Source organism: Lissotriton helveticus, chromosome 3_1 (assembly GCF_964261635.1).
Source record: "Lissotriton helveticus chromosome 3_1, aLisHel1.1, whole genome shotgun sequence".
NCBI classification, from domain to species: domain Eukaryota; kingdom Metazoa; phylum Chordata; class Amphibia; order Caudata; family Salamandridae; genus Lissotriton; species Lissotriton helveticus.
The window spans coordinates 557,552,350-557,570,666 of record NC_136061.1 but is presented as its reverse complement, the minus strand read 5'-3'; the positions used below and the strand labels follow the sequence as shown (position 1 = coordinate 557,570,666).

Below are 18,317 nucleotides of genomic sequence, written 5' to 3'. Positions count from 1 at the left end.
GTTTTTGCATTTGTCACCCCGAGTGGGATGGGTATGCTCAGACGTGAGTCCCATGCTCTCCACACCACTGGAGTCAAGCTATCCAGGCTGATGACTGCTGATAGCCAGAAACCGGTCCTTGGATGCTGATTATATTAACTCAGTGACTTGTATTGTATTTTTACCTCTGACCTCATAAAGAATGCAGAGGGGTTGTGTTTAGAATAAATACATCTATATTTGATATATACCTTGTGTGGTGTCCTTTCATTTGGTACTCAAGGGATTATAATTGGTAAAACAACTTGCGTAATACGCTCTCTGAAGTCTTAGCCTGATGACTGCTGGTCCATGCTACCACTAGGATAGCTTAATATAAGGTTGACTTTACAACCACCATCAATAAAGGTCGATTAGACTGGTGCAAGGTGCCCACTAGAACTAGTGGACTTCATATGCCAGCCTAACTTCTCACAGTCCTCATCCTGGGTTCCTCGACCTCTGCCTGAGATGACACATGGTGGCCCTCCCAACCAGACAGACCACACATAGAACCTCCGCATCACCATCTTGACTCCTCCCTCACCATGACCCGCCAGATCAACGCCGTCGCCTCCACCAGTTTCAACTGCCTCCGGATCCTCCGAAAGACCTACAAATGATCCCCCCGAGCACAGAAAAAACATCACCCACGCACTCATAACCAGCAAACTGGACTACGGAAACGCCCTCTACACCGGCATCAACAGAACTCTCCTACACAAACTCCAAACCATCCAAAATGCCGCAGCCAGACTCGTGCCTGGGACACCTTGACAAGAACACATGACGCAACACCTCCGCGACCTACACTGGCTCCCTGTTGAAAAGAGAATAACCTTCAAGCTTCTCATCCACACCTACAAATCCCTCCACAACATCGGACCCAAATACCTCAACGAGAGAGTCAGTTTATACGCACCCAAAAGGAATCTCCGATCTGCCGACCTCGCACTAGCAGAGATCCCCCGCATCAGCAGAAGCTGAGCAGGAGGAAGGGCCTTCTCCTACATCGCAGCCAAGACCTGGAACGAGCTCCCAGTCAGCATGAGACGCTCCCCGAACCTATATGCCTTCAGGAAAGACCTCAAGACCTTGCACTTCAACTGAGCCGGAGCTGCAGCCCCCTCCCCCCCCCCCCAACTCCTCTCCCCACAGCACCTTGAGACCCTTATGGGTGAGTAGCGCTCTATAAACCCCTGATTGATGGATTGATTAATTGATTGAACTGGTAGGAGAATTGGAAGCGGAGGGCATCATAGAAACATACTGGTATCAGGAACCATCCTCTTCAGTGAGATCTACAGAAAGAAGAGGGGACAGGCAAATTGAGAATATCCAAAGTGTGTCCTCAACTATCCATCCATGCCCATGCAGCTAGTTATCTGCTTGTGAATACATGTTATTAATGATGAAAGGGTACATACAGGCTTAAGAAGCTAGTACTGCCAATCAGGCATATTTGCTCATGTGTGGTGATTCCCTTTTCTTCTGGACATTTCCATGATAATGGTCTCATTAATAAATGTAAATAATCAGCAGTTTTCAGAACTGAGACACAATGTTTTTAAGAATGACAAAACCCAAGTCCACCATGCCTTGGTCATGGTAATTTTAAGGGTGGACTGGGCAGGATCCTTTTATACTCAAACTGATTTCAAATTACAAGTAGACCTAAGAGGGACCAAGAGGTACTTTTTTACTTTCCTTAAAACTTAATTTTTGACAGAATTATAAAACAAGCATTGGTAATGCTTCGTTTCACCTAAATAATTAATATAAAACGGTTTTCATCAATCATCGTCCGGGAGAAGAGAAGAGCTCCCTGACAGATAACACAGGAGTGGAGAGGATGTGGCGCTAAGGCCAAAGCTGTTGACTAGAGAGCTGGGGTTCCTGGTGAGTCTCTGCAGCGCAGCGCAACATCCTATGATTCAATGCAAATCACTTGTTCTCTATGTGTGATAAATTGTTATATAAATATGCTGTAAGAGTAAAAGGCAACACTTTATAGAAATATGGTTCCACCAAAGCGAATGTCAACAGTATTTAGGCAGCGGGAAACTGATTAGAGAAGCTGGCGAGGAACAAGCATTGGTAAATGTAGAGAAATATGCACCAGCCAATAGAAATGGAGGAAAGGTAAGTGGCGCGCTAAGGAACCCGTGAGAAGACAGGAAAGAGAGAAGGAAGGATATAAGTCCCTTTTCAGTTTATATTAAAAAACAATCAATTTCTTAAGTACAGCGCAAGTGCTGTGCAGGTGAAACCTAAAAAGAGTAGGAAGTGCCTTATCAACTATCTTTGGAGCAGATGATCAGCTCAAAAGGTCCCCCAATGATAGCAGATTCTTTCGCAGCAGACATTTCTTTTCAAGTGCAACAACCTCAGAACCGTATTTAAAGTCAATCCTGTAAACAGTTTTAAATCTGCCCCGGACAGTCTCTAACGGCTCCAATGCCAGATCTGGTGCAGGTGCCTTAGTAAGCACAGTTGCATTCCATGACCTCCTGGAAATACATTGGAGATAATTTCTCAGAGACAAGCCCATTATCTGCGATCCAAGACGGCAAAAGCGCACTAAATGAAAAGGACCCTAGTCGCAGACGCAAACCTTGTAGGGCTGTAATGAGTGGAAGAGAGAGCAGCATCTCCAATTAAATAGTAGGTCAGACTGAAAGTACTAAAAAAAAGTGTACAATTATGGGAAAACACAGTTCATCAGAAAATGTTCTACCATGAGTTCCATTTTTAAAAGAAATTCACATCATTTATAGTTATACGTATTTGGAAAAAAGAGAGCATTCAGAAGTGAGATTTCTAGTGACTGTAACAGGCAGGAAGAGGATACGGGTGACATATAATGCATCCTCCAGTATTTTCATAAGTGAGGGACATGCAGGCCATCACTAGTATTTCCACTCCCCTCCACCCCCCACGTTTATGGCTCTGTTTCTAGTCTTATCACCAGATGCCATAGAGTTTCCCTACAGCTGGAAATGGAAAAGCACTGGAAGTAGAGTTCGCAGATTTACAATGGCAGACACAACACCAAAAGATCAATCCAGAGCTGTGATTCTAATATTTTTTTTAACTCTGTCTAATAATGTATATCAAATTTTATGTGAAAGCACACTATACAAAATCCTTTAAATGAATATATAATCTTAGAACAGTAGATGTGCAGGACCAAACTGAACCATTTTTGTGAATTTCTATATATTTAAGAAAAAAATCAAAAAGACGAAAGTAACAAATTTGTATTTAAACTGTATTTAAAAAAAATATTTTCAGGTTGCATAAAAAATACACCCAAACAACCAAGGGGGGAAAACAATTTCACAACTCAACTACTTTACTGAAGAGCTTCCCGAAGTTCCAGATTGACCTTCAACTTTTCCATAAGAAATAGATTTGCTTTGCAACATCACTTCTATCCACAGGAGTCTCAAATGCCGATCATTGGAAGATGGAAAAGAAACATATTTACTAAAAAAACACAGGTAATAAATATCTCCACTGATTTTCAGTTTATTTTTAACAAAGTCCAGTTGTTTTTGTTCAATATCCCTGTAGCCCATTGTAGATCTTCTGTACAGACACTTGTTTCAGCAACTGCTTCACACCTGTAAATAAAGTAAGAGGCAAATCTTACTATTTTTTTCGACAGTTGTTCCACACTAGGATAGAAAAAGGGTCAGTGGCCTCTCACCATCATCTTCATTTTGATCATCACAGAATTTATAAATAATAATAAGCACAGAGCAAAGGACAGAGTCAACTAAATATTTGAGATCGCAAATAAAATACAAGGGTATTGAGGCTGGCCAGAGTAAAGATATCCCATTAGGCGCAGCAATAGAGAATTAACAACCACCAGTGTTAGGAGATCATATTATTTGGTGATACGGCCTTGGCAATTCTATGATCTAGAAGAATCACTTTACACACTGAGACAGAACATTAACGAGGCAGGTCCTAACAGAGAATCATGGAAGACAGCGAGTGGGCAATGCCCTGCCTCTAGGATTCTCTCAATGAAAGGAAAATCTGGTTCTTTTGTCATAAAGTCGCAATGGCATTTGATCTTGCATATACTTGCAGATAAACTTGTCTTAACATTGGTCCTACCAAGCCAGAGGTTAATCTTGTCAGTTTATTATTATAGGTCCCCTTATAATATAGTTTCTTATTTTCTGTATTAGATCAGTTTTGAAAATCATTGTAGTTTCTGGGATTCTACAAAATATATCTACTCTATATTTACCCAACACAGAGGAAAGTCTAACAGGAACAGCATAATCTTTGTAAAACTACGTAATACTGTATAATATAGCCAAACAGGCTAATTAAATGTGTCAAATGGTTTTACATTTCTCTCCAACTGCAACTCTAATGTAATGAAGAAACGTCTAGTTAGTAAGTAAGTAAGTAGTAACTTTAGCTTTATTCGATTTTCAAGTATAAAATCATAAAAGCACATTACAAAATATATGCACAATTACATTTCAAATCATATCAGAGTAAATGACCTTATAACATAAAATAAAATCTTTAAGAAACGTCAGGTATCAAATCAAATCAATAGTATATCACATCAGAGTCTGGATATTGAAAACCCCTCACCCCGGAGCACTTTTGGCCCACCCAAAAGATAGTCTCTTCAATGGTCTTGTATGGGGGTAAAGTGATTCTCTGGGATAAAAATCAGATAAGCCCCAGGTGTGTATAGGTCCATCTCCTATCTGTGGTTTCCAAGACTGGAGGTAAGGGACAACATTGCTGTTTATGAACTTTATCAGCACCAGATCACCGGATCTCTCTTTTCGAAGCGGACCCAACCATCCCACCCTTCTGACACATTGTATTCTACCGTCGATGTCAGGGGGAAGGGGTCTGTCTATTCTTTGTTAGCCAAAATAGTGCCTTATTTCTCAGCTCCTGTTCACTTTCAGTTTTTCCCTTTATGAGTTCAGGCACCCCAGAAAGGACACCCACAAACGGGGCAGCCTCCGGTGGTAAATGGATGTGATTTGTTTTTCTTTGCGTGTTCCTTTTCTTGGGGAGTGGCCCTTTAGAAGGTGTGGTTACTTTGTTCAGCCCCGATTTAAAGGAACAGCTGTGTGTAGGTTTTATTTTGGTGGGAGCTTTCTCGCTGGATTGAGTTAGCATACCTGGTGTTGCCCGTCGGAGTTGAAGAACACTACTTTGTGGAGTTGGTAAAGGCTTTACAATGTCGCTCAAAGGTTGTGATTGATTAGGGTCTGCCATGTTTTTTAGGAGTAGCGAGTTTGTCCTGGTCATTTCCTCTATTGCCGTGATCCTTTCCCCAAGATCATTCATTCTTTCTATTAAAGGGTGTAATGCGGCGTTAAACATAGATTGTATCTGAGCCAAGAGTGTTGGTGAGATTGGGGGTGCAAGCAATTTTTTGTCCATAACTTGGGTGCCTGTATGTGTGTCCGCTGGTCGATTTCTTTCACCAGAAAGGTCCTGGAAGAATATTATGGGGTTCGTGTTACCTGTTTCAGGTGGGCAGAGGGGAGTACCCAAGAGGTTTCCATAGGGTGAGGATGAAGAACCGGGGTGGCGGCTTGTGATGACTATAGGGCAAAAGGAGGCATCAGTGTGCTCAGATGTCGACTTAACGGCCGCGTACTTGGATTTGCATAAACTATTAAGTTCCTCCAGGAATGATAGGTTTGGTGATGCGACGGCAGACTGAGGGGGAGTGATGTCACTATAGGAACAGTCAGTAGACAATCGATCTCGTGCTATTCTTACAGGTTGTTGGACAGTAGACGGTGTTGTCTTGATTAAGTAATGGACCATCGTCCCCTTGGCCAGGTCCCTAGTCCCAGTAGGAATTTTCGGGGCCCCCTTAGGAGACATGTTGTGAGTAGCAGCAGGCACCTACAGGGACTTGGAATGACTTAACACGAGATGTCTTACCTATTTTAAATGCACGGCCAGGGGGGGTGGCCCGTCCCGGCCTCCTCTGGCCTTAGATGGTCCCGCCCTTGTCCCGGCCTTAGCCCCGCGCTTCGTCCCGCGTGACAGAAACAAGGAGTGTATTTATTAGGCAGGTAGGCGGGGCCGGCTGGGGAAGAGTACCAGCTGTTGATGGTCAGAGGGAATGCTGGTACTCGCAGTCCCCGGCCGCCGCACCCGCCGAATCCCCGGACACAGCAAACGGGGGCAGACAGCAGCAAACAGTCCCCAGATGGACAAACGGCTCCTCCGGGCTCCCAAAGGGTCAGAGTCCCGACCCACCTCGAGCCGCGAGTCTAGTTAGTATATTTCTAGATACCAGTGCAATGCTTGGAAATGTAAAAACAGCAAATGGGAAACCCAGTATCCCTAGGAACCCGGGTGAATATACGTTAACATTCAAAATGGTACCCTTGGCGGAAGCTAAAAGCCTTTGCTTCCAAAGCTAAAGAAATGCAAGCGGTCTTGAGCAGATAGAAAAGGACTAGCTGTTTATAATAAATACCCATATGCTTACGTGCAAAAGCCTGAGGAAACGTAGGATATAAACGTTTACATATAGCGAGAATGGAACAAACAAACAGTTAATGTATGAAAGTAGGTGCTCCTTCGTCACATACATGTTGTTGACTTTAATGAATGATTGCCATAGGTGGAACACTGAGTCCAGGGCTCCCCGTGTTTCAAATGTATACATTTTTAAGTCAATATCTGTTTATTACTGCACACCTTTTTCACTACTCTCACATTATCCACTAACACTTTGCCGTCCACAAGGAGCATGTACATTGATTCAATAACTGCTTGTTGATACAGACTTACTACATGTAAACGTTAAGATCTTATGTTTGCTAAGGCTTGTGCACGTACGCATATGGGTATGTATTAAGCAACTGTCCCCTTTCCATCTCAAGACAGCAAGCATTTCTTTAGGCTAGTAAGCAAAGGCTTTTACTTCCCCAGAGGGAACCATTTTGCATGTTAACATGCTTGGAAATGTGACATCAAGGAGACTAATGATCCTTCACAACATGTATTCAGATTACTAATGGATGCTCCATTCTATCACAAAAAGCAACAGAAGGAAAATGGCACACAAAACTCTAGAGTGCTTGCTAATCCATTGAGCTAGACATGAGGGAACAAGATGTAGTAAACTCAGGACTAAGGAGCCAGGTGGCTCTGAGAAGCAAAACAGATGAATTGCAATCCAATAAGCCAACTACGCCTATGTATGTAGCTACTGAGAGTAAGTGTTTTACAGGAAAAAATGGTCCAGAGGAAAGCCATGATGGATTCAGAAATAACAGTCTGAGAACAAACTCAACCACCTTATGAATCTCGGAAAAACACATAGTGCTATGCTACCCAGAAAGATTATGCTGCAGGTTTCAATATTTGTCCAGCACTCAGAAAGATTCAAAGACCCCCCACCCACTCCACTTGCCAATATCACAGAAAGCGTGACACCCCAAAAGGCTAAGCTGATTGTATTAAAAAACCATCAAAGCATTAATGGAGGTTCTGCAACAATTCTTGGTAGCTCTACTTAGCACATTACCCGGGTTTTGTTCTAGGCTCGAGAACAAGAACCATTATATGTGTTATTATGTACCGAACGAGGAGGAGCTGTTGCGAGCAAGGTTTGTTGTTGTCCCATAGCTTCAGAAATAAGTGACTGCATGTTGTAAGTGGGCACTCTAAACCACACTATCTGAATACATTGGCTTAAACCAGGGTGATCCCTGCCCATGACACTGTGACATCAATCTGGGTCATGTTAGACGTAAGGGTCACACGAAATGGAAGTATACATGGTTTCATTTTCATTAACTGAAAATCTAAATCTTGCTTGCAGTAATGGAAAAAGCTATGCATTTCTCATACATATATGGTACAAGTGCTGGCCTTCTGTTTTAACTTTGCATTTCTTATAAAATAACACATACAAACCTTCTCGTTGTTTTTCTGTCAACTGCTCCTTGGGAAATTCAACATCAAATGTAATAATTAAAGACCCTCTTATGTTGTTGTTGTCAAAATTCGGCAGACCTTCCCCTTTCTTCCAAAGTTTTGCTCCTGGTTTAGTGATCTTGTCACGGATAATATGAACCTAGAAAACAAATGAAGACACAATAATTAGTATTTAATATTACAGGAGAACAAAAGTGCAATTTTATAAAGTAAGGGTGCAGCTTTCCTGCATCGACAGAAAGAAATCCTGGGAGGTTACATAATGTCCCCGTCCAGGGAGGTCACCTTGGCCAGCCATCGATTTTGGAAAGCGGGATTTGCCATACAGTTTGTGGCAGGCCACCTACTTTTTATTCCTTTGAAGCTGCCACCTGAGATCAAAATCTAAGGCATAAAAAAAAGAAAAAAAACTGAATTCTAGGGGGAAGGTTTACCTTATCCAGGACCTCGCTTTGGACCCCACACCTCTATCTTCATCTAGTTCCTCTGGATGGTGAGCTCCATGGGTTGTTGCTTCCAAGGGGACCAGAAAAAGGGATGAAAAACACGGGGTGGAGCCTAACCACCACCCACCAAAACACAGCACCTATAGAGACCATCAATCAGATGGAGATTTCCTCCACCCTCCAACTCAATGAAAGCTACTAAAGGGGCTTGATAGTGAAATTATTATATTATATTGACAAGACTCGTCACTGATTTAGGGACCCAGTTCAGAGTTAATAATTACTTCCAAGGTAAAAGCGAACCTTGTTTATTCATGAGAAATCAACAGGAATTGAGATAATATAGCTATTGCAAACTAAACTGAAACTCTGTCCAGCGATACTGGTACCCCATGTTTCCAGTATTTATTATTTATTTAATTGGTCACATTTATAAAGCACAAATCTAACCCCAAGGTTTCAGACCAGACAGAAGAACAAGACTGCAACTGCCAACAGCATAGCAGACCTCCCTTGATGCTAGGCACTCTGAAACCACTAGCGTAATAAACTCGAGGGCCCCCTCCCAGCAAACTATACGTAGGCCCTCTCCGGACTCAGTCAGGAGCTGTCACGCCAGAGTACTGTGTTAAAAGGGCCCCCTGGAGCTCTGGGGACCCCGTGCTCCGCAGGGGGAGCCTTTGTTACGCCACTGTCTGAAACCCGTATTCTTCTCATATTATTAGCAGCATACAACGGACCACAAAATCCAGCTGGAAAAATTGTGATGAATCCAATAATTCTCATCAAACCACAGTGGGAAAATCAGAATTGGATCCTTCTCCTCATCAGTCCAGCCTTTAATATGAAGCATTCCACAGGGAAAGGGGTCTTCACTGACATAATAATCACAAACAACGACCAGAAATTTCAAAAAGACCAGTCACAGTCATAGGAAATCCAGCATTAAGTATAACCCACCCAAGTCTAATAAGCATTTAGACAAGACCAAGCAGTCCTCCCATCATGCTATCTGCCATTGCCAAACCTACCTGGTTTCTTTCAGCTAGTTGTGAGTTATATAGGATTCAAGATATCTATTTCACTGCATTAGCAACCCGTCTCCATCTACAACTATGTTGCCTTTATCTAATCTTCAATTAAAGACCCACTTATGAAGTTCCTTTCCTATAAAGCAATCAAAGGGTCCTTAAGCATCTACAAAAACGAAATCCTACGCCTAGACGACAGCAGAACCATCTGTAACACTCTCCAAACAGAATCGTTTTTGCTGGTCTTAGTTATTAGTTCAATATGTAGAGCAGTAATGAACTATTAAAAGTCAGTAAAGTAGCATTAAGTTAATTTCCTAAACACTGTTGTCAAGAGTTAAGCTATGTCGGGGCAGGACACAATCAAGTGGGTAAAACACAAAACCTGCAGAACCTGGTCATCTGGAAGAGTCTCTGGGCATGATGCAGCAGTGATTGGTACAAAAATAGAACTTATTGGAGTGATATATACCCTATGTTGGACTTTAAGTTAAGTTGTGGTATGCATTCTTTTGAGTCTTTTACATTTCCATTGATGCCAGAGACATGCTCATAGTAGAGCGAGCACCACTGGTGGAAAAATTCAGTTTCGAAGTAAATTAGACAGGTTCACTGCAATGGGAGAGCCCAAAAGATCATACACCAGTCTTAAAAGTGGATTCTGGCAGGGAGCAGTAAGCAACTGTAGTTCTTTCAATATAGAAGATGCTCAAACATTTTGGATATTAGTCACAGGGCTACGTGAAGAAAGCGGTAGACCAATGCCAATGGGAACTGTATTGCCTTCACTGATGTGTGGTGAGACAATGGCCTGGACTCTGCACTGGAAGAGGGGAGGTAAGTTATATCCATGCTGAGTGCATTATCTTCTTGATGCGATCCCTAAGAACACTCAGGGAATCAATGAAGGAACCTAGCGGTACAGCTGAGGATGACTGAGGAGAGAGGCCAGGCAGTTCATATTGTTGAACCAAACAGCTCACAGGATAGGTGATGACCTTGAGCAGAGATATATTAAATGTGTATTAAGTAAGTAACATTTTTATTGTTTCCAGTTATTCAAAACCATCACAATATGCAAATCGCGGTACAGTACATTGCTTGATCATTAATAAATACAACAGCACAAATGTGTATCAAGGAAGGCAGCCACCCACTTTCAACATGGGACTGGGTTTCTCAAGGCCTCACCTACAGAGCCCCAAAGTGAGGATATTCTAGTCGTACCGTACGTTTCTGGGAAGTGCATGAGTGAGGGAATTCATGGTAGGGTTTCTTGTAGGTCATGCAGGCTTTCCACAATCAGGTTGAACTTGGAAAACCAGATATTTAAAAAATCTGTAACTTTAGCTAAGGAAAACAAAATAAACTGTGATGTATTCCTATAGGTTCTGTATCGATTCCCCTATTCCCGGCCCTGTTCTGGTTAATACTTAACTAGCAGCCGACCCACGGTGCAAAACCGTTATCTGATTAAGCCACACCACGGCACAGAAACGTGTTATCTGATTAGGTAATAACGCATGCCATCTAATTAGACAAGCACTATTCCTCCAGCCCCTGATAAGGCATACGGAGTTCTCAAAACAAATCAAACCTATGACAACCTGGGAAAATCCCTGCGGCCATTGTTTTGATTTCACCGAGAACTTCAGCAAAAGAATGTGCGAACAAGCCCGTTCGTATGACATCCTTATTGACGTATCCATGTCCATCCTTACGTCAATCTCGACACCTTACAGGTATAAATATTACCGACATTGCCTTAAGCAAACACACGCGGTGGTGACGAGATCGGAGCAGCGAGACGCGCTGAGGAGCCCAGCAGAGAGCGAAGCCCACACACGCTGCCCCGCCTTCCTGACGCGCTGAGAACGAGACGCTGCTTTTCTCCTGCCGAGAAATCCAGCTCCGGCGCTTCCAAGCAGCCCTCGCAGGCAGCTGGAATATCAAGACCAGAGACGAGAGATACCAGCCCTCAACCATTCTAGATCTCAGGTACAGAACTGAACAATCCCTTGCAGAGAATTCTTGAGTCAGTCACTTGGCAAAACAAACTTAACTTAAACTGCTACTTATCTACTCCCGCCCACGTATTAGGCTTAGGTCAGGTACACTGGGGTAGGCGTGGTTAGAAGCACCAGTTGAGTACGGTTAGTCAAATGTATATATGTATGTATCTATTTTATCAATTTTAACTATCATATGGCTTAGAAACCATATCAATGCTTCTGCAGTATTATTTTATACTTCTGCTTTTATTGTATGCACTTTACTTAACCATAAGTATCGCAATAATATCGATTCATTTCTCTTGTACGAGAAAAGAGACTGATCAATAAATAACATCTTTTATTGAACACGCCCGTCTCTTCCTTTTCTCTACAAACTGGTGAAACTAAGAATGCACGTACTGCCTGAGTAAAATAAGTTGTCTTTTGTTTTCACACGACTCTAGAGATACACTCTTGATTGGGGGAGAGCAAAGTTGTCATGTTCTATGGTTGTCAGAAACTAAATCCCTTCTTGTCTATCCAGGGAAGTTAAACTCCTCCTTGCCTATTCGAGAAAGTTTCTAGTGAACTCTGAGCTAGCTGGCAAAACCAAAAACTTTAAGTCTAATATCGTCAGTAGAAGACCTAGTTAACCTCTGCCCTAGGTCTTTACTATTGAAGATATTATTCCAATGCGCAGAGCCTATTGGGATAATAGGAACTACACTACAAAACCTGCAGCAGTGTATTGTCAACCAAGGATGATATGTTATGTTATGTTATGTTAACATGTTTTTGTATAGCGCAAATCACCACTGGTCTCTAAGCGCTTGCAACAGAACAGGTACATAACCTACCGCCTCCCGAACCTCTGCACCCTCCAACCCAGATTAGTGCGTGGATGTTATCTTTTTAAACAGGTAGGTCTTCAAGTTCTTCCTAAAAGACAGTAGTTGCGAGTCTTCCTTCAGGCTAGCTGGTAACTCATTCCAGATTTTCGGGAGAAGTACGGACAAAGCCCTGCCCCCTTTGGATTTTAGCTTAAATCTGGGTTGAGTCAAGTTGGAGGCTTTGCCCGAGCGCAAGGCTCTACCTGGGGTGTACTTCCTCAAGCGCTCTTTGATGTATTCCGGGGCTCTGCCAAAAATGGCTTTATGGGCCATACAAAGACATTTAAACTGCACTCTGAGTTTGACGGGCAGCCAATGCAGTTTCGAAGTACGGGGGTAGCATGCGAATTCCTCGGAAGGGAGTAAATCAGCCTGGCTGCGTCGTTCTGTACCACCTGCAGTTTCCTTAAAAGCTTCTGCGGGAGGCCAAGATACAAAGCATTGCCATAGTCCAATCTCTAGATGACCGTGGCGGACACTATGGATTGCAATGTGGGGGCCGATAAAATGGGTACTAACTTCCGGAGTTGCCTAAGCACCCCGATGATACAGCTGCCAATGGTCTGTAGGATCTACTGATACATGTTACTGCAGTTATACATAGCTTCCTTCATTATACAGTTAAAAAAAAACAACATTTTTTATTGAATTTTCAAGGTCCTTGCCAGTGAGCATCCGATATATAGCAATTGCACACAAGATGATAGCATGTTACACAATAAAATATTATTGACAACATGTACACAGTAAGAATAAAAGTCAGACATATTATCATATGAACTGGCCATTAACAACCAATAGAAGCAGATACTTAAGGGGTTTGTGAGGGAAGGGGGGGGAGATCTATACCCCGGTATGTAGCCTATCTAGACCAAATTTTCCTGTGCTTTTGTGTGCATCCCCGTGCTTGGAAGACTGCTATTTCTGCCCTCATGCAAGTGTCAAGCGCCCAAGCCATTTTCCCATTGTCGGCGGGGAATTTCCTTCAAAAGCTGAGCTATATTCCGCTTGGCATACGTGAGCGCTAAGAAAAGCAAGTGTTGCTTGTACCGGTTCCCCCCTATATCTTCAGTGGTATGAAGAAGGAACAGTCAAGGAACCAGCGGGAGGCCCCATGACAATACCTCCTTAAGGCCAGTCTGAACCTTGCACCAGAAGCGCTGTATTGCAGGGCAGCTCCACACCGTGTGAAAATATGACCCCCTCCTCCCTGAAACAGCGTAGGCACGGTGGGGAAGCTATAGTCCCCATCTTCCAAAGGCAAAGGCGTGTATAATGTACCCTATGTACAAATTTGAATTGAATTAGACGGTATATAGAGGACACCGCAGCGCCCCTAGGACTGGCGATAGCGTCTGCCCAATTGTCATCAGTCAGTTCAGGGAGGTCATCCTGTCAAGCCTTCCTAGTTCTATGGACGGTCGTTGTGTGGCAAGTGTAGTCAGTGTTTGGTACACCTGCCTTATTTTGTGAGCGCCCACGTATCCTATAAGGAGGCGGCCTTCCAGTGGGTGAAATTCAGGGAGGTCATCTACGTGTTCAATCGCTGGAGTGAGCACGTGGCAAAACTGGAGATAATTATAGAATTGGGTTTTATGAAGTTGGAACTCTTCCTCGAGTTGCTGGAAAGATTTTAACTTTGTGCCTCACATGACATCACCTAGAGTGGAGATGCCAATGAGATCCCACTGGCGGAACCCCCTCAAAGCTGTCACCTGGCGGAAGGTAATTAGCCTGCCATAATCGCGTAGCCTGGGTCAGGCGCCCCTTCCATCCCATCCGCCAGACCACATATCTCCAAAACCGAATCGTCGTTCTACAGGCGTGGCAGAGAATCAAGTTTCTGCGTGCTGTATAGCAACCGTAGGAGAGGAGTCCCTGCCATTACTGCGTGTTCTAGGGCATACACCGGGTCTGTAGGTGTATTGTACCATCAGTCATTTATGACCAGGAGATGAGAGGCCGAGTAATCTGACTATACATCAGCAGCAGCATGGCCTCCACAGTATGTAGATTGTATACATGTCTGCAGGGCCACTCTTACCACACCTCTGCCCCAGAGGAATGTATTAAGTATAGGATTTATTTGTGCGAACCAGGACCGTGGGATATAAAATGGAGAATTTTGGAGTCGATAAAGCACCCTGGGGAGAGAAACCATTTTGAAAAGCGCTGAACGTCTATACAGAGAGATAGGTAAGGAAGACCATATGGAGGTCTCTTTCCAAAGCCGAACAAGAAGGGCATTGATATTTTTCATCCAGGACGTCCTGGGCCAAGGGGAAACATATACCCCCAAATATTGGAAGCCATCCATAGCATGCCTAAGCTGAGACGCCCATGTACCTCTACCCTGCTGCCCGCAGGCTGGGAATAATACAGATTTGGAAGGCTTGGTATGGAGGCCGGTGGTCTGGCCAAAGACTCAAAGAATCTGTAAAATGCACGGGCCCGATATCCATGGGTCAGTCATGAAAAATAAAACATTGTCTGCATATAATGCTATACGATCTGGTTGAGAGTTGGCCAGTCGAAACCCGGGAGCACCGGATCACGGCGAACCTTATCACCAGGGGTTCTAATGCCAAGGTGAATAGGAGCAGAGACAAGGGGGAACCCTGACCTGTGCCACGGCCAATGGGGAAAGGGGGAGAACACTGACCGGCCGCATGGTCAGAAGCCATAGGTTTAGTATACAGCAGGCATACGTATGCCCGAAAATGCGTGCCAAAATTACTAGCCTCCAGAAACTGGAAAATATACTCCCAGCTCAAGGAATGAAAGGCCTTATCTATAGCTGCAAAGAGTATGGCGGCGGCACATTGGGCTCAGGGGCCAACGTCATAGCGTTATGGACCCGGCGAATATTATGGCGGGTGGCTCAATGTGGCATAAAGCAGGATTGATCCAAGTGGACCAGCTCTTGAATGCAGGTCCGCAGGCGTTCTTCTAAAAAATTCACCAGGAATTTGGGTTAGAAATTAATTAGGGAAATAGGGCGGTAGGAAGACGGCCTGGTTTTAAAAAGAGAACTATCTCCACCTGACACCAGTCCCGGGGCAAAATTTGCCTGTCAAGGGCCTCATGTATTGTGTCCAACATGTGTGAACCTAACGCAGACATATGAGAGAGGAGAAATTCCATGGGGAACCTGTTGGGACCCGGGGCCCAGCCGGGCTGCATTGCAGATAGCGTCGCTGTTAACTCATCCACCGTGATGGGGGAATCCGAGTGATCCCGCATTTGATCCATCAATCTCAGGGGGGGGGGGGGGCTTGGACGGGCAGGATGGAATATGTATTGTAAATGTAAATGTAAATGTATTTCCATTTATATAGCGCACGAATCACCCAGGGGTCTCAAGGCGCTTGCTTAGGGAACCCGTCCTGGTATTCCCCTGTGAGATACCCCGGCAGGGTATTCACAAGGTGAAAGGCAGGCATCCCGCCGCGAGGGGCCGTAGTGGAGATTAAGCAAGCTATTGCCCAGAGTCGCAGAGTGTGACCCAGTGAGTCGAGTAGGCACCGGAGCGAGAATTGTCGAGTCAGTGGAATTTTTTAGCCCGAGACCCGCCAAGGCGGGGAATCGAACCCTGGTCCACGGCTGATCTCAGCTTCCGGGTCTGCCGCCTCTAACCACTGAGCCACGCTTCTCCACTATCACAAAGGAATTCTGCTGAGGTCCTCCAAGAGCTGTTCCCTCTGTGTGTATAGTGTGGCAAAGTAATGTGCAAATTTGGTAACCACCACTGCGGGGGATGAATGTAAAACACTGTTACTACCTCTAATGGCTGGGACCACAGCTGGGGTGTTACCTGCCTGACAGAGTCGATATAACATTTTGCTCAAATTGTCCCCTCACTGGTATATTCGGGATGAGATGCCAACCATATTTCCTTAGCCTGGTCTATAAGGTGTTGGTGTAGCTGGTGTTGCGTGAGAGAGAGATTACGATAAAGGGTAGGACTCGGTCTGATGTGTATTGCGGCTCGAGCACTGTACATTGATCTTCCAGCTCCGTCCTCTGGGCAGAGCGCTTATGCTTGTCGTTTGTCCTGTAACTAATGTCCACCCCACGGAGTGTAGCCTTGCATGCCTCCCATAGGGCCTCCTTGGTTGGAGCAGAGTCAATGTTCAGTAAGATACTCTTTAAGTGCGTCGGTCAGGCACTCTTGGTAGTCAGGATCTCGGAGGTGCCATGGGGACATTCGCCACCGAAAGGGGGGCCTCTGTACGCGCAAGTGGAGTGTCACCCTGACCAGGTAATGATCTGACAACCCTCTGGGGAGGTGGGAGACCTGGGAAAACCTATGGATATAAGTTTGTGGTGCAAATAAATAATCTAGGCGGGACATGGAGCCATGGACATATACTTGTAGCCTGTCTCAGCGGGATGGTATACTCGCCATAAATCAACCCATACCAACGTCCCAGCAAGCAACCACAATTTAAAAGTCGGGGCTGAAAAACCTACACCGGTTCCACGGCTCCTATCAGTAGGTGCCATAGTGTCGTTCCAGTCTCCTTCCAGAAAAGAGAGGCCCTCTGGAAGTTTGCCTCACTGGCGAGTGATGTTGTCTACAAAATTGTTTCCCAGCGGTGGGGGTGCATAGATACTGCCCAAGTTCAGTGGCTCCCCATAGAGTGTACCCGTCAAAAGGACATATCGGCCTCTAGGATCTAACCAGTGTTTAATGTGAAGGTACGGAACACGGCGGTGAATCAGAATAGCTGTTCCACAAGAACCCCTGGTGAATCTTGCATGGTACACCTATTGATACCCAAACCGGGCCAGGCATAGGGCCTTATTACCCAAAAGGGGAGTCTCCTGCAAGAGAAGGATATCAGCTCCATAATGTTTGGCCTGTCTGAGAATGGCTCCTTGCTTTATTTTATTAAGTAGCCCTCGGACATTCCATGTTAATACGGTTAATTCAGTCATGTGGGAAGTTACTGGCTGGGCGGCCATATGTAACGTTTTGGAACCAGATATGCTAGCCTTGATAGTGGAGAGTGGGACATGTCTGCTTGTGTGAAGAAATAGAAAACGACGAAACTCTAACCCCGATAAACACCCTTCCCACCTATCCTCCCTTCCCCCTGATACTCCCAGGAAATCAGAGCATCTGTTGCGGTAGAGAACGGCCCAGGACCCTGAACGTACAGCCCAGAACCATCCCTCCAATGGATCTCAACAGCCCGTAGAACTTTAACAGTGGGGTACACGTGTCCGGGTCAGTTCAACCATAGTGGAACGCGTCCATCTCTACCCGGTGCCGGATAGACGGGTTAGTTTCTAACTGCTCCAAGTCAACTGCAGTCTATTGGTGACCATGCTAGCGTCAAGTAATCATGGCACGTTACTACTTGTGTAACGATATATCTGTAAGAGACATTAGTTAGTGATAGATTCCTTACCTTAGAATATCCCCAGGCGTCAGACTGGATCCGGAATTTTTTTGCGTAGCAGTACCCTAGCGCGTCGGTAGGCGTCGTCTGCGGCTCCGCATCCGTCGTCGGCGTCGTGGGCGCCGTGATGAGGTCGTCGGAGTACTTAATAATAATAATAATAATAATAATAGGGGGTCTTATAGAGCGCATGGTGACGCACAACGGCGTGTCCCCGCGCTAAGATGCAAGCGTGGCCAGAGGGGGGTGCTGAGGGGAAGGTCCGCTATTTGACATAAAAGAATGTTTTTAACTTGGCTCTAAATATAGACTCTGTGGGTTCCAAGCGCAACTCTACCGGGAGTTTGTTCCAGCTGGATGCGGCAAGGTACCTAAAGGATCTGCCACCCATCCTAGCTCTGGTCACTTTAGGGATGGTCAGGCGCCCTGATCCAGAGGACCTGAGTGCACGTGAAGGCTCGTATTGTGTCAGGAGATCCTGAAGTGGGAGGGGTGCCCTGCCGTTAATAATCCGATGACAGGTGCAGAGGGCCTTGAATTCTACCCTGCTTCTGACCGGAAGCCA

The 18,317-nt window shown here is 44.8% G+C and overlaps 1 protein-coding gene across 1 annotated transcript in view; it reads right to left on the bottom strand.

Moving 5' to 3' along the window:
- Positions 1 to 3,275: 3,275 nt before the first annotated feature.
- Positions 3,276 to 18,317, bottom strand: part of DNAJB11 (DnaJ heat shock protein family (Hsp40) member B11) — a 201,749-nt gene continuing 186,707 nt past the window's right edge. Inside the window, exons 9-10 of the mRNA XM_078680479.1 lie at positions 7,963 to 8,122; positions 3,276 to 3,644 (exon numbers count right to left, since the gene is read on the bottom strand). Coding sequence (XP_078536605.1) covers positions 3,580 to 3,644; positions 7,963 to 8,122 — 225 coding nt within the window. The 3' untranslated portion in view covers positions 3,276 to 3,579. The remainder of the gene's footprint in view (positions 3,645 to 7,962; positions 8,123 to 18,317) is intronic.